General features: G+C 57.4%; 1 protein-coding gene across 4 annotated transcripts in view; it reads right to left on the bottom strand.

Annotated features, from left to right (window-relative positions):
* CACNA2D2 (calcium voltage-gated channel auxiliary subunit alpha2delta 2) overlaps positions 1-15094 on the bottom strand; it is a 141632-nt gene that overhangs the window by 103899 nt on the left and 22639 nt on the right. For all 4 annotated transcript variants that reach the window (XM_065933616.1, XM_065933615.1, XM_065933613.1 and 1 more), the window contains exon 2: positions 12054-12135. In XM_065933616.1, coding sequence (XP_065789688.1) covers positions 12054-12135 — 82 coding nt within the window. The remainder of the gene's footprint in view (positions 1-12053; positions 12136-15094) is intronic.

Below are 15094 nucleotides of genomic sequence, written 5' to 3'. Positions count from 1 at the left end.
TCCATCACTGAGACTGTGCCCAGGCCCCAGACGCCTCATGCCCCTACACACCTCACTAAGATCTCAGACCCCTGGGACCCAAGAATTTGCTGGTGCCCCAGCGTGTGGTGCTGCTCCAAAACCTGCCCTTCTATATCCTGAGTTCACTGGGTACTCACTGCAGGAGCCCCAGGGTCTCCAGGAGGCAAAAGGCGGGTCACCCAGCCCCACAGATTGACATGACCTCTCCAGCTCCGCCAAGGGTTTCTAAGGAGGCTCTGTGTATCTAAGGATACGCTGATGCCAAAACTCATGCAGGTGGGAGAAGCAGGCCTCCCTGGTTCCTCCCTGGGAGCCAGTCTGAGGAGGGAGGCTAGGGCCCAATCTGACGGCCCTGTCCAATGAGGAAGCCCACCCAGATCATCTGCTGTGGGGTTCAGCCACCTCCCTCAGCAAGCTATGGTCTGAGAGGGAGACAGTGCCAGCCCTCGGGGGCTGAGTTTGATCCAGGAGGCTGCCAGACCCTCCCTGACTCAGAGCAGTGTGTTCAGGGCCAGTCTCCTGCCTTCCCCCACAAGGCTCCAGACCTCCGTTCCCCCTGAGCAGCTCCTTCACCACTTAGCAACGGAGACAATTTACATAATGCATCGAGTGTGCGAGCAATAATGGCTGGGGAAGCAGAGTGCCCGTTAGTGGCTCCTTGGGAGGGAAAATACCTGCTCCCACACCACCACTTCCTCCCTCGTGGAACAGGGCCCTGAGGCTGTGGGAAGCAGGTGCCTCTAAGTGCTTGGCTGATGCCAAGAGGGGCCCAGAAGGGCCATGCCAGTCCTGGAAACGGAGCAACCTCGGGACAGAGACCCATGAGGGAGGAAATTTCCAAAGCACCTGAGTTTTGAACATAAATCCACCCAGCCGTGCTCCCAGATCCTGCACCCCTGCTGGGTCCGGGCCTTGCATCTGGAGCCTTCCTGGAGGAGGAGGAGGTGCTCCGGCAGGCAGTAAGCTCTAGCCGGGAGGCCGGGGAGCCAGGCTGCAGCTGCCGGGGAGGCGGTCATGTTCAAACACAAAGGCAGCGATGGAAGGGGGAGAATACATAAAAATTACTGGCATGGTAATTGCTTTTTATATAAATGTTCTTTTAAAAAGTTTTCCCCAGTGTGAAAGTCCCTTTTAAAAAAGAATAAATTTGCAGCACGCCAATTTATTCCGTGCCTGTAGCTGGAGCATAATGAAGACTCCTCTGTCAATACCTGATCAGGAGGCAAGTGGCTACCGCTTGACCTGGCTTCCGGGGCTCCTGCATGACAAGGCAAGCGGTAGGCCCCAGGGGTCTGCCAGGGGCCACCGGAGCGGGTGGCAGGCCTGCCTGCGGACAGTCAACATCAAGCAAGACTTTGGGCCTCAGGGCCAAACCCGAAAAACCCCACTGGCACCCCCGGAGCTGTGCTCAAATGGGAGATTCAAACGGAGGCAGCTACAATTCTGCTGATGGGGAGCACGCGGGGGAGCATGGGGTTCTCCCTTTCTAGGGACAGGAGAGGGGAGGGGCTCAGCAGACTTGGGGCTGGAGGGATGGGGCCCCTGGGTCTGCCTGCAGGGCTGGTGAAGGAAGCCGCCCCGGTGACAAGGCACCTGGGGGCGGTAAGTGGGAGTGGCCTGTTCTGAGCTGTGGAAAGCTCCCCATGGACTCCAGCTCAGCTCTAAGCCCATGGGCACCTGTATCCTCCCCGCTACCCTGGGGCAGGGAGCCCATCAGCAGATCCCAGCCCCAGGCTGGAAGGGCTGCTCCCCTCTCACCAGGAGGCCCAGACCCTTGAAACGAGGCTCCTGCCCACTGCCCCTGACCAGCCACAACCCTCTCATTCATGGGGCGTGCACAAGGCTGTGCTCTCCACAGGGGTCGCTTGGTCCAGCAGCTCAGGGCACAAACACATAGGGGTGTGAAGACACACATCCACAAGCGACTGGCATCTTGCCCTCCCTGCAGGGCTGCTGCCGAGAACAGTATCAGGCAGAGTGACTTGGTGGGGGGCGATGTGCACGGTACATGGGGACATGGCGTGTGTGTGTATGTGTGTGTATGTGAGACTGTGAGCTCCTCACCCACAACTGAGATTTCTCGGTTTCACTAATTAATCGGTTAAGTAGTTCTCGCCCGCTCGGGTGACAGAGCTTGCGGCACCTGCCTCCTCGCAGTCCCACCCTGGCCTTTAAACGCTCCTGTTCACATCTGCTCACAGAGCACACAGAACTGTGCACTCAACACATACACACACGTGTACACGTGTGCCAGGCTACACATCCCAGCCAGCACACACGCACGTGGGATCACATACTCTCACATGCACATACATGAACGTGTGTGCCCAGACCCGCCCCCACATGCAGGCACGGCCACTCCCGTCCACAGGCTCACACACTCTCCTGCTCCTGCTCCCGCTGGAGCACCCGCGCACACACAGGTGCACGTGTTCTCGTTTACGCGTGCACAGACATTCCCACATGCAGTGTCACACTCCTCTCGTCTCTCCTCCCCCTGTGATCAGCCACATGCCACCTCATAAAGTCTCCGCAGGTCAGAGATTGTCTCCCAATGAGTCACGGGACCAATAATCAATCTCCAGGGGCAAGTTGCCTTCTAGGTCTGTTGCTTTGTGTTCAGGTGGAACCCTGGGAGGCCCGGGCAGGGGCCTGGCCTGCTGGGCATGGTCTCTGTGCCCCATGTGATGGGAAGACTGGACTGGGTCCACGAGAGGTCCCTGGCAGCCTCTCCTCCTGTATGCACCCAAAGGATACAAGAGCAGACAGGAGATGGGAGCAGCACTGATCTGGAGGGCCTCCTTGGGGAGGGAGCTGTGGGCTGGGTTTAAAACTGGGGAGAGGCCTGGAGGGAAGACAGGTGAGTGGGGAGAGCCGAAAGTGCAGTAGGAGGAGGAAACTGAGGAGGCCAGTGGGGGCGGTGAGGTCACATGGATGGCTGGAAGCCTGAAGGCTCCCTGCTTCTCCTGCCGGGCCTTCCAGTCACTCTAGGAAGAGCCCAGCCGCCCTGACTTCAGCTTTAGGTCCGGGGTGCCAGCAGACTGTGCAGCCAGCTCTTCTCCAGGGCCCTTCTCCACAGCTCCCACACCCTCCATGCCCTCACAAAGAGTCATCAGTGACCCTCTATGTGACAGGACCAAACTTGGCAGACCCCAGCAAGTCTAGTCCGCTCAGGGCATCTGACACCGAAGCTTTACGTTTCTGATGCCCTGGGCCACAGTTCCGCTAGGTGAGCTGGATGGTCCCCACGGTCCTGTGGGACAGATCAGAGCCCCGACCTCTTCCTTTGTGGTCCTCAGATGCCTGCCCCCGTTGCTAACCGGACACTGGAGAGCTCCCAGCTGAGCGGAACTCCAAGTGGATCACGCACATGCGTGTTTGTATATGGCAGGCATGTGTGTATACATGCACCCCATGCGTGTGCACAGCCTGCTCCTCCACCCAGACCGCACATCCTCTCAAGCGGGGCCCCAGCCCCCAACTTCACATCCTGAAGCTAGAGTGAAAAAGCCCTAGTGTCAGTCACTTGGTTCCCTGATTCATGGGATGGACAGGAGGGAGCCTGATGAGTCTGCCCAGGATCCAGATCCACCTCTGTCTTCATTACCCCACCACCGCCAAAGAGCCAGCTGGCTTCCAGGGCTGAGAGAGAGGTCTAGGAAAGATGGGGAGTTTGGGGCTCGGCAACCTTCTCCAGACACCAGATCTCTGCTCACAAGGAGAGGGGAGCCATGCTCAGAGAAGGTGGGGGGAGGCCAGGCTGAGCCTCCGTCTCCTGCCTGGTCGTGGTAAACGCTGCTCATGTTGCCCCTGGGGCCGGCTGTGGTTTGTCAGAACCAATTACTTCTCTGCCTCTGCCAAATGCTTGGGGCTCCATGAATCTCAGGCGAGTGTCCTCGTGGATGCCACCGATCCAGCGATGGATGGGGGTGGAGGACGGGGGTGGGGATGCAGATCAGGTCAGCCATCCCCAGGGGCCCAGCATGGAAACCCATTCGGTCCTCTACTCCATCTCCCATCCAGATGAGCCCCCAGCTCTGGACATGCAGCCCCGTCACTCTCCAGAGATGGATGCAGAGACCAAGGGAGAAGTAAACAGGCTCTGGTCTCCTCAATAAACTGCAAGCACTTAGTCCCCACTCAGTCCCCAAATGTTCTGCTGCTAGGCCAGCCCCCCTGGGGGCCCCAGAAGAGAGGCAAGGTGTTTATCAGAACTCTTGCCATGGTGGGGTTGGGATTTGCCCATGCCACATGGCTTGTGGGATCTTAGCTCCCCAACCAGGGACTGAACCCAGGCCCCCAGCCCTGAAAGCGCTGAGTGCTAACCACTTGACTGCCAAGGAATGCTTTAAACAACCCAGATTCCCAGCATGGAAGGATTCAATGGCGCCCACTTCAGGGAATGGACCAGGACCCGAAGCCATAGGTTCTCAGCTTCCCTAGAAAGCGGCGCTGTCCACCTGGTGAGGTTCTGACCATGCCTCTGAGATCGTCTCTTTCTTAAACCAAGGAACCTCAGGCCAAGAGCTGCCACCCTCAAGAACCTAGATCTTGGTGGCTTCCTACCATCCTGACTCTAAAGCCAGTCCAGCCCCATGCCCTTCTCTGAGCCCATAGGGCCTGGGAGGACAAGCTGGCACCTGGGCGACTGATCTGAGAAAGATTCATGGGCCTCTTCTGGGTGAAAGGGCCCTTCCCTTCTCTTCACCAGTTTCCTCCCCAGGCGCTTCTGCAGCTGCCACCTTCCCTGGCCCACTGGCCCTGTTTCTCCAATCTCTGGTGGCCTCTGTGCCTCTCCCAGCAAGAGCCCCCAAAGATGTCATGGTCAGAAGGTGCTACAGACTGAATGCGTCCCCTCCCCCAATCCCTATGCGGAGACCTAACCCCCACTGTGACAGTAGTTAGAGGTGGGCCTCTTGGGAGGTGGTCAGGTCATAAGGGTGGAGCAGTGCCCTTATAAAGGAAACCCACCATGTGAGGACATAGCGAGAAGACAGCTATCAATGAAACAGGAAGTGGGCTCTCACCAAACACCAAATCTGTGGATATCTGGATCTTGAACTGCCCAGCTTCTAGAAACATGAGAAATTTCTATTGTTGAAAAGTCACCTAGTCTACAGTATTCTGTTATAGCTGCCCGAACAGGACTAAGAAGGCAGGGAAGAGGAAACCGATTTCCAAATTCCTGGGCTTCAACAAGCAAAGGTGACAGCCTGCATATCTGAACTTTCTAAAACCATAACTAAGTCCTGAAAGGGCAGGCAATTGATACTGGAGTGTGCACAGAGATGCCCCCACATTTGCAGGGCTCTGTCTGCAGCCTTTCCTTGCCCCTGCTCCCTTGAGATCCTCAATCTCCCCTGAGGACAGGGGTGCTTGGATCCCCATTTCACAGATGGAGGAATCAAGGCTCAGGAACATGTGCACCAGGCCCCACAGTACAAGGACGCCCAGCCCTGTCACCCCTCCCCACTTCACTCTTTCCTCCACCACCCGCTGTTCCGTGCTGCCCCAGGCATAGGCTCCAGGTTCAAATTTCAGTTCTGCCACATACAAGCTGTAGTACCTCAGAAAATACAGCTCCGGCTTCCCTGGTGGGTCGTGGTAAAGAATCCACATGTCAATGCCGGAGACACAAGTTCGATCCCTAATCTGGGAAGATCCCACATGCCATGGAGCAACTAAGCCCGTGCGCCACACTACTGAGCCTGTGCTCTAGAGCCTGGGAGCCGCAACTACTGCAGCCCTTACACCCTAACATCTGTGCTCTACGAGAGAAGACAGAGTGAGAAACCCGTGCAGCACCCCCCTCACTGCAACGAGAGAAAAGCCTACGCAGCAATGAAGACCCAGCACAGCCAAAAACAAACAAACAAACAAACAAAAGCAGAAGATGACACAGCTCTTCTCTCCTGCCCTGAGCTGTTCTCCGTCCTCTGGGAGCTGACCTCGGATGTGGCCCCACAGGGACATCTTGGCACAAAGTGGAAGCCGGTGGCTCCTTCTCCAGTGGCTTATATCACTAGGCATGGGTCTGCCTATCCTACCCAGAGACGCCGCTCCCATAGACCTGTCCCCTCCATACCCACAGCCTCCACTGGAATCTGGGCAGCAGCTAAGACTGTCCTAGGACCCTGAAGCCTCCGAGCAGGGCTCCCTGCCTGCCCTGCAGGACTCCAGGAGCAGGGGTTCTGAATTGACCAGAGATATGAGCACCCACGCACGCCCCTCGGGGACCTTCCTATCACTGCACCCTCCACCTGCTCTGAGAGATTCTTCCAACCTAACACCCTCACACTCCACAGAGGAGGAGGGCCTGGGAGGGGCAGAGGGGCTGAGAAAGACACAGGTCCTGGCCCAGTTTAGCATCGGCATGGCGGTGGCTCCAGGCAGCAGGTGCCCATGGAAGGCACGGCCAACATGAGCCAGTGCCCCTGGGTCGGGTGTCCTGGGACAGTCCGCCCCCAATACTGACCTCCCCCGTGCCCCATCTCCGATGGGGGGGCATACAGAAGGGGTGCAGGAGATACAAGCCAGTCAGCTGACCGTCAGGCAGGAACTCCTGCCACAGACGAATTGGCTTTTGAAAAGCTTCTCAAAAATGGAATTTTCTCCTTCAGGCAACCACGGAGTATGTGGGGAGGGGGCAAGCAGGAGAGCAACCACCACCCCCTCCCACCCTGTATCTCTCCACATAGTGCTCAGGAGGGGGCATCCCCAGACCACAGGGTGGGGAGATGGTGCCAGAAGAGGCCAACCTCAGGGCAGGACTCGGGAAGGAAAAGAGGTGGGGAGCAGGCTGGGCTGGGGGACCAAGAGGGGATCCAGGAAGGGCTTCAGCCAGGTTCCCCCGGATATGCCTCTGTAGATCCAATTATGCTCCAGCGGCAGCCTCACCACGTCTCAGACACCCTCCCAGGAGCCCCCACCCCCCCCTCAGCCCCATGCATCCCCGCTGGGTGCCGAGCAAGAGGACCATATGGAGGGAATAAAAAGACAATTAACTTTCCATTAAAGAATAATATATGTGGGTTTTTAGAGAGGCGAGCGGCAGCAATCCCTACCCAGCGGCATATTTCACACGCGCGCCCCCCACCATCCCCACCCTCACGCGCCCCACGTCTGGATCATCTGCACAGGGAGATGAGAGGGCGCCTCTGGGCCTCAGTCGGAGGTGGCTGGAGCAGGGGTGGGGGGCCATAAGGGGAGAAGCAACGGCGGAGACCCTGGATGGTGGTTCTGCAGCTTCCCGTAACCTTGGGGAAGGGGTGTCATGGGCCTGGGTGGGGCTCCCCCAGCGCTGCTCTCCTGACGGAGCACATGAGCCAGGACTGCCGTGCATGTCCTGCCTGAGTGTGGGGCCACCTGGCCAAGGAGCTGAGGCCTGCCTCTTGAGGCCAGCGGATCCACAGTGCTGCGACTGAAGGACTAAGGGGAGGTCTGGGGATCACAACCACCGATGCTCCCCTTTTCTGGCCCTCCCAGGGCTGCTTCTGTCCCTGGCACCTTCCTCCACCCCCAGCTTCCTGTATCCTCATCCGCTGTGGCCCCTCCAGGGTTCTGAGCCCCTCTGGCACTCCTGGACACGGCTGGTCCCACCTGAGCTGCCCAGAGAGGGCCTCCTAACCCAAATGGGGGCCAAACACAGCCCTGGCCAGTACCCCCTGAGCCAGCGTGTGAGGGTGCCTGTGTTTCGGGAATTGGTGGTACTAGATGGGGGTGGGGGTGAGGGTGGAGGAACAAGGAGAAGCCTGTTTCAACGGCACCTGCAGAGGGCCCTGTTGCTGCCTCCCTGAGCCCCTTGGAAAAGGGGTCCTCGGTGCGACCAGACTTCAGTCCTTGCCTCAAGCCAGCTCCAGATGTGGCACTCCGCAAATATTAATTACACATTCCCAGGGAGCACTGAGCAGACGCAGTGTGGGGATGGCCAGGGGCAGACAAGATGGGCTGGGACTACAACGCCGTCACTGGCTCAGAAATCCCATTTCTGGCTACCCGCAGGAGTGAGGACACATGAAGAGCGTTTGTCTGATTCACCACGATGGTCCAGAGAAGCCCAGCTGTGGGGAGAGGAGCCAGAGACTTGGGTCAGGGATCTCTGAATCTTGGGGTTTCACCCTCTGTGGATACAGTGAAGCCATTCAGGACAGGGGCCGCACCAGCCTGCATCTCTGCCTCAATACTCCTCACTACCACCCGCACCATCCAGGGCTAGCAAGTCAGGGCTCCAGGGCGGGACTGGGGTTAAAGACAGTCAGCCACACCTTGGTTTCCCTGCAAGTGACTAGCAGCATACAGTTGGGCTAAGGCCGTCATGGGGGCTGAAGCAGAGCGGGGCGTGAGTAGGGCTGCAAGCCATTTCTGCCCTGATGGGACATGTGTGGGGGTTGACAGGACTGAGAAAGGCTCCCATAGGTCCAGACTTGGCCTGTGGTCCCCAGACATGGCGAGCCCAGGTCTCTGCTGCCAGACCAGCTCCAGCCAGGCAGCCTTTCCTCACCCCGACACCCACCCCAGACAGAGCATCTTCTCACTGTCTTCTGCAGAGACCCTCCACGCAGATGTAACCCGAGTCAGGAATCCATCCCAGGGCGGGTGCGCCGGATGAACCACTGGTTCTTCCCCCATCTGACTACAACCTGTCCTGCTTTGCTTTCCCACCAGGTCCCCAGAGTTGTTCCCTTTCTACCCTGGACACTCAGGCAGAGGGGGATGGGTCCCTGGCTGTACCCATCAGATTGACCTGGGCTTCAGAGTGGGGAGACAGACCATCTCCACGTGGTCCACCATGCACCCCCAGGCACCTGATGAATTATTCATCCTGATCAGCCTCATTATGAAAATGAGCTCAGAGCCCTAGCATATGTGCTCTCTGCTATCCCTCCCCCCACAGGATGACAATATAGTGCTGATGGGGAGGGCAGAGGAGGGGCTCAGGAGACCGCGCTCAGCCTCTAGAGGCCCTGGAGGGGGTGGACTGCAGTAGTGTCCACACTTCCGTGGCCTGCTCACGGCAGGTGTAGGCCAGGGCTGGGAGGTGGGGCTGGGTTTTCCCAGTGGGGCATGGCTCAGGAGCCCCAGGCCACAGTGAGAGCGCCTACCACGTGCTGGCCCTGAGGCTTGGTGAGGTGAAGAAATGGGAGAGGGTCTTTGCAGACACCCCCCACACTCCACCAAGGTTTGCCATGGTGTCCAACCTATAAATGGGCCACGGTCTGTACCCAACCACGCCCTTGTGGGGTTGTTCTCAGGTCAGGAGGAGGAAAGTGCCAAGAAAAGGAAACTGCTCCTAAATGCCACTGTCTGCAGTTTCTGGACTCTTGCAGCTGCCAGCTCTGTGGCATCCAGCTCCTGGGAGTGGGGCTGCCTCCAGGACTGGGGCTGGTGGAGAGGGCAGCCAAGTTGGAGAAGAAAGTCAAGGATCACCCCAACGGCAAGGTGTCTGGGGGTGGCTCAGGGAGGCAGGGAGAGGGGTGGCCTCAATGGGGATGGAAGCCATAGGCTTGGCAGAGGTGGCACCAGGGTCCACGGAGCCTCATGGCTGGGTCAGAGCTTCAGTGTGAGCATCCTCCTGACCCTCTGAGCCGGGCATGGGCCGGGCACACAGGCCCTCTCGTGTCCACTTGAAGGAGAGCCGTGGTGGCTTAGTCAGGGCTGTGGGTGGGTTGTGGGGGTGGTGGTGGGGGGGACTGCCCCTCCTGCTCTCATAGGGCTGTCTTTTTCTTCCAGATCTCTTCACCTGCTCCCCTACTGCCCACCTCACAAGAGTGTCCTGTGAAAAGAAGGAGCACCAGAGCTGTCAGCAGGAAATAAAAGGCTGGGGAAGCAGGTGAGAGAAGACCAGAGCAGGACAGAGAGCCACTGGAGAGCTGGCAGGCGCCGACAGGCAGAGGCTTGCCAGAAGGAGCCTGGAATGCCAGGTCAGCACTTCTCCGCCTGGCCACAGCCTCACCGAGCCTGGCCCAGCTTCCTTCTTTCCTGGCTCATCCTGCCCACCCCAAGAAGGGAGGCCTAGCTAGACAGGAAGCAGCGCCCTGGAACAGGGGTCAGGAGCCTGGCATTTGAGCCCCAATTCTGCCATACCCCACTGCGTGACCCCTGGGAAGGTGGGGGTGGGCGAAGATGTGCTCATTGATGGAAGTGTGTAGAATCACTCGACTCCCGGCAGAAAGGAAGGGAACAGTACATCCTAGGAATGACAATGATCAGTGAGGAAAATTTAAATCTGGTTTCCAGAAAAGGAGCGTATCTGTGTCAGCCCGTCCACTCCCATCCTCACCGCCTCATTCCAGCCAGATCTCCCAGCCACGCCATGGACCAAGAATGAGGATTAGAGAGGGTCTAAGACCTGCCGAGGAGCACACAGCGGGTTTGCTGAGCGGGACTCCATCTCTGGTCCGCACCACCCAGGAAGCTCAATGGTTCAGATAGACCCATGTCTCCGGCCTGAAACATGTACACTATTTCCCCAATAGCAAACTTTTACTGTCTGAGCTGCTCATGACTAAAAAATAAGCAATATACTTGAGCTGAGGATTGAAAGCACGGAAGATTTCTTGGCTGGAAGCGCATGGGGTCCATCTCATGTCCTGAAATGAAGCTTGGAAAGGCACACGACACACATTCCAGGGAACTCTCGTGTCTTCATTAACCTACACAGCTGCACTTGGCAGGGCCCACCGAGAACCGACTAAGCGCTGGGCTCTATTCCTGAGCAGAAACTGACTTCTGTTCCGGAACAGCTTTTCCTACCATGCCTTCTCTGGAAAGCTCTGCCGGCCTCCGAGCATGGCTGAGTCACTGAGAGTTCACAGGAAGAGAGTAGGATGGGGGTTACTGCAATTCCAGCCCAGCCACCAGGGAAGGGGGCGCTCGAGGCTGGGCCACCGGGGCTGGGGGAAGGGAACCTTGCAGGCTAATGGCTTAGGTCTTAGACTCAGACTCCCCCTCCCAACTATGTTACCACCTCGATAGCCATCCCTGATCAGCCCCATCCTTTGCCAGAGGTCCCACACCCACAGCCGACATCAACACACCCATGTCCACTCCCACTTCCTGGGTACCGGTTACAAGCTGAGCATGGCGCCAGGCCTGAGGACAACACCCCATGAACGCTCCCTCTGCTGACCTGGGCCTGACCAAGAGGGACACAGGAACACAGTGGAGTATCTCATCACTGAGCCTGGGGCCTGGACCCTTGGCTGAACCTCCCAATGATAATTCCACTTAATCTGCTGTTCCCAAGCCAACCACTGGCAGGAAATACCTATTAATCTCCTGTTCAGTTCTGGTCACTCTTCCCAGCCCAGGCAGCCAGCAAAGAACTCCTCAAGTCCAACACATACCTGGGAGCCCCACCCCGACCACTCCAAGAGCTCAGGTCTTTGAGACTCCGCATTTCCACATAAAGAGCGACAGCTCCGGAGCCCGTGGCCTGACAGCAACACATTTTGCAGCCTTCTGGGGGTGACGGATGGCCTGCTCTTCACATCACTATTTCAAACATTAACATAATCTCCCAGGATGAATGTGGTTGCTTGCGCCTAATCAATCACCCACCCGCCCCTTGATCCCTCATCTCTTCAAGCACGCGCTTGCCATTCATCTGCTGCATGCTGCGCCCTGAGCGGACAGCACCGCTCTCCGGGGCGGTTCGGCCTGGCCACCCCACGTGTTTCGAGGACAGTGCCTCTGGCTTCCGTGCACAACTATGTCCCACTGGAGCCGCCAGGGCCTGGATCCCACCCCACATGCTGCCTCAAGCACAGACCTCACCCTGCTGAAAAGCCCGCCATCTCCCCATCAGAGCCGACTAGGTAAAACTCCAACACAGTGACCTGGGGAAGAGCAGATCAAGACCCAAAGGAGTTGATGTTTCTGCTTCCCCACCTGCTCCCAGAGGTCCCATATGTCCCATCACAGCGGGTCCTCAACTGCGCCAAGCCTTCCTCACTCATTTCTGAAGCCCTTTCCCCATTTGCAGCTGGAAGAGGGTCCCTAAAGGGAAAGCCAGTGAGTGGCACCGGGCTTACCTCGCGGAGCTGTTGGACACCCCCAAAGATCCGCATCACACCATCAATCTCCTGCTCCAGGCGCCGGGCCCAGTGCTGCATCCTGTGTGCAGAGAGGAGAGAAGTGTCAGGAGGACCCGCCTGCGGCTCGAGCAGCCCCGCCCCGGCCACCTGGGGGTGACCCACAGCAGTCGCCCCTTCAGAACCCAATTTTCACTAGAGAAGAAACAGAGGCTGGGAACGACTCTTTCCCTTTGAAGTCTGGACCTGGTGGCCCAGGCTCTCCTCACGTACTGTCGGACGGCCAGGGAGGGGAGCAGATTAGAGTTTAAATGCAACTCAGGGAGTCCAGTGGCTCTGAGAAGCCTGCAGAGAGACTATTTTTCACCGTGAAGAGGCAGCCCTTGATGCTGCTGCTCTGAACCTGGGAACTCAGGACACCAGGCAGGAGGGGACGTGGGTGAGCCTGATGTCTGCTGCATCTCATAGCCTCCTGCCCCCAAGGCTGGGTGGTACTGGGGCAAGGGGAGGGCAGGCGAGCGAGCGAGAGTTGCTGTGTAGCCTGGGGCAGCTCCCTGCCCCTCGGGGCTTCCTCTAAACAGTGGATATGGACGGCGTCCTCGCCTTTCCAGCAAAGTAGTAAACAGAGGCTCATCGCTGGATGCCCCGCACGAACCAGCCACCCGCAAGTCCATTCAGACCAGCCCACCCCTTCCTGGGGACCTGGCGAGCCCCACGAGCCCTCCACCTGAGCGCCAGTCTGGGCAGGTCTCCTCTGCACTGGAGCTGCCCCGAGGTTGTTTTAATCCACCTGGGTCTCACTGTCTTCCTCCAGAAAGTGGGGATGATTTGAGGCCACCCTGTAGGGTCTGAGAAGCACACATGAGAACTGCATGGGAATCTTTATGAGGGGACAGGATGGACAGGCGGTCACAAGACCCCATATTCTCAGCGCACACTCATGAACTGGGATGGTAACCTGGGAGAGAGTTGGCCTGGAGTCTAACCTGTAACCCCGCTTCACACAGTGGCAGATCAGGTGAGCAAAATCACACCAGCCCTGGCCAAGGGCTGCTGGCCGGAAAGACAGTTTCCATATGGTTGAAAGCGTTTTCTGTTGTGACCAAGGTCTCCACCTTAATGCATCTGAAAGGCACCTCAACTTCCCGACCCCACCAGACACAGAACAAGGTCTTTCCAGGGAGGGCTCACAGGAGAATTCTCACAAAGACTGAAATATGCCCATGGGTTAAGCACAGGTAAGGGTGGGGGGAAAGCCAGTCCCCCACCTCTTCAGGGGCACCCCAGGAGCCATGTGATCCAGATGGAGTCTGACCCCAATCCTGCCTGGTCCTGCAGCCTCCCCTACCTCTGCCAGTGCTGCTTGGGGCCAGGGCTCTTACAGCTCTCTGGGTCAGAGGAGCTTGACTCTCTACCCCAGCCCCCTGCCCCACATCCCTGTGGCTGGGGGCTGGGCCCTTGCCATTGTGTGTGCTCGGGTCGGTTGGCATGGGAACTCAGATCAGGAGGCGGGCAGATCACTAATTGCAATTTGCCAAGCTGAATGTCAGGACTGTGATGGGGAAAAAAAAAAAAAAATCAACATCAAAAGAAAGAGGTATTAGCTTTAGCTTGTTGCTGGTTTAAGCCACAGCCTAATGCCCACCTCTGCTCCCCACTGCAGGGAAAAAATGAACACTGAGCGCGGGGGGGAGGCCAGGCTGCAGGCCCAGCTACGAAGGGTGATCGGGTCTTAACCGCCAGCTGGGGGAGGGCAAAGTGAGCAGAGCATGGACAGCCTGCCTGGCCCCTGGCTCCTGTCCACCACACACTGATGGCTTGGCCCTGGCTGAGGATGGGCAGCGTGGCAGGTGGCTGTTTTATGCTCCTGAGACAGAGCCCGGGGTGGGGGGCTGGCTAATGTGGAGATGGACTGCTGCACAGTCCTGTGGCCAGCTAGGCAGGTGGCACATGAATAGTTGAGGTCAAGGAACTGATCTCCAAGGGAACTGTTAGCTCTGCCCTGGGGCTGACCCTGACCTCAGCCACTCACTGGTCTAGGGGACAGAATGCCGATCACCATCTTTTTGAGACTAATAGGTACAAGGGCTCCCATGAGGTACAAGGTGTGGGGCCAGCATGTCAATCCTCACAGAGAAGCAAATCCCCACTTACCATCCCCACTTTTACAGATGAGTAAACTGAGGCTCAGAGGCTTTAAAAGTGACCCGCCCAAGGTCACCCACCCAGGAAGTGGTGAACCTGACCCAGGGGTGTGCTGGAGTTAGCAACAGCCGATAGTACGCACCTCCTCCCAACTCTGCATTCAGCGTCCTCACCCTGGGAGCTTGAAATCGTTGTAGTGGAAATACTCATAGCCCAGAAATCTGCAAAGGCTGCCAATCTCAGTTTTTTTTCCCCCAGAGAGTGAACTGTCAACATTTACCAGCACAGCACTGATATGACCCCAGGCTGTTGACTCTTTTCTAGTGTATCTATAGGTCTTTGGTGCTAGAATTTCACAGATAAGTAAAGAAAAATTAGTTGAAAGAGCAGACATGGATGCCAAGTTTTTATTTTGCTCAGACAACACATTGCTATTGTTACCATTATTATAATCACCATCATTTCATCAAAAAAGGCTATTTCAACACAAAAAAAATTTTTTAAAGAACTAAATCTCAGAATAAAGTCCAATTCTTCCCAAGACACATCCATATCCACATCCACTCTCTCTCTCTCCCCCTCCCTCTGTCCCTCTCTCTCTCCTTCTCTCTCTCTCACACACACACACAAACACACACGTCTTCCCACCATCCACCAACCCCCACCCCTGGCTGAGCAGCTCTAGACGCTGCTAGGGGCCCACAAGGACTGGCCTAGCCATACCACATCAGAGCATGCACACCCTCCTGGGGTCGAGGGATGGCTCTGGCCCTTGGTGTGGCACAGTGGGTCTGCTGGGTAGACCCCAGCTGCACTGCCCATCATCACGATGCCATGGAAATCAAGATATTCTGATTCGTTACCTAAACCAAACCCAACTAGGAAGGCAACACATG

The sequence above is a fragment of the Muntiacus reevesi genome, chromosome 4, assembly GCF_963930625.1.
Source record: "Muntiacus reevesi chromosome 4, mMunRee1.1, whole genome shotgun sequence".
NCBI classification, from domain to species: domain Eukaryota; kingdom Metazoa; phylum Chordata; class Mammalia; order Artiodactyla; family Cervidae; genus Muntiacus; species Muntiacus reevesi.
Note: the sequence above shows the minus strand (reverse complement) of the source record. Positions and strands in the feature narration are given on the sequence as shown.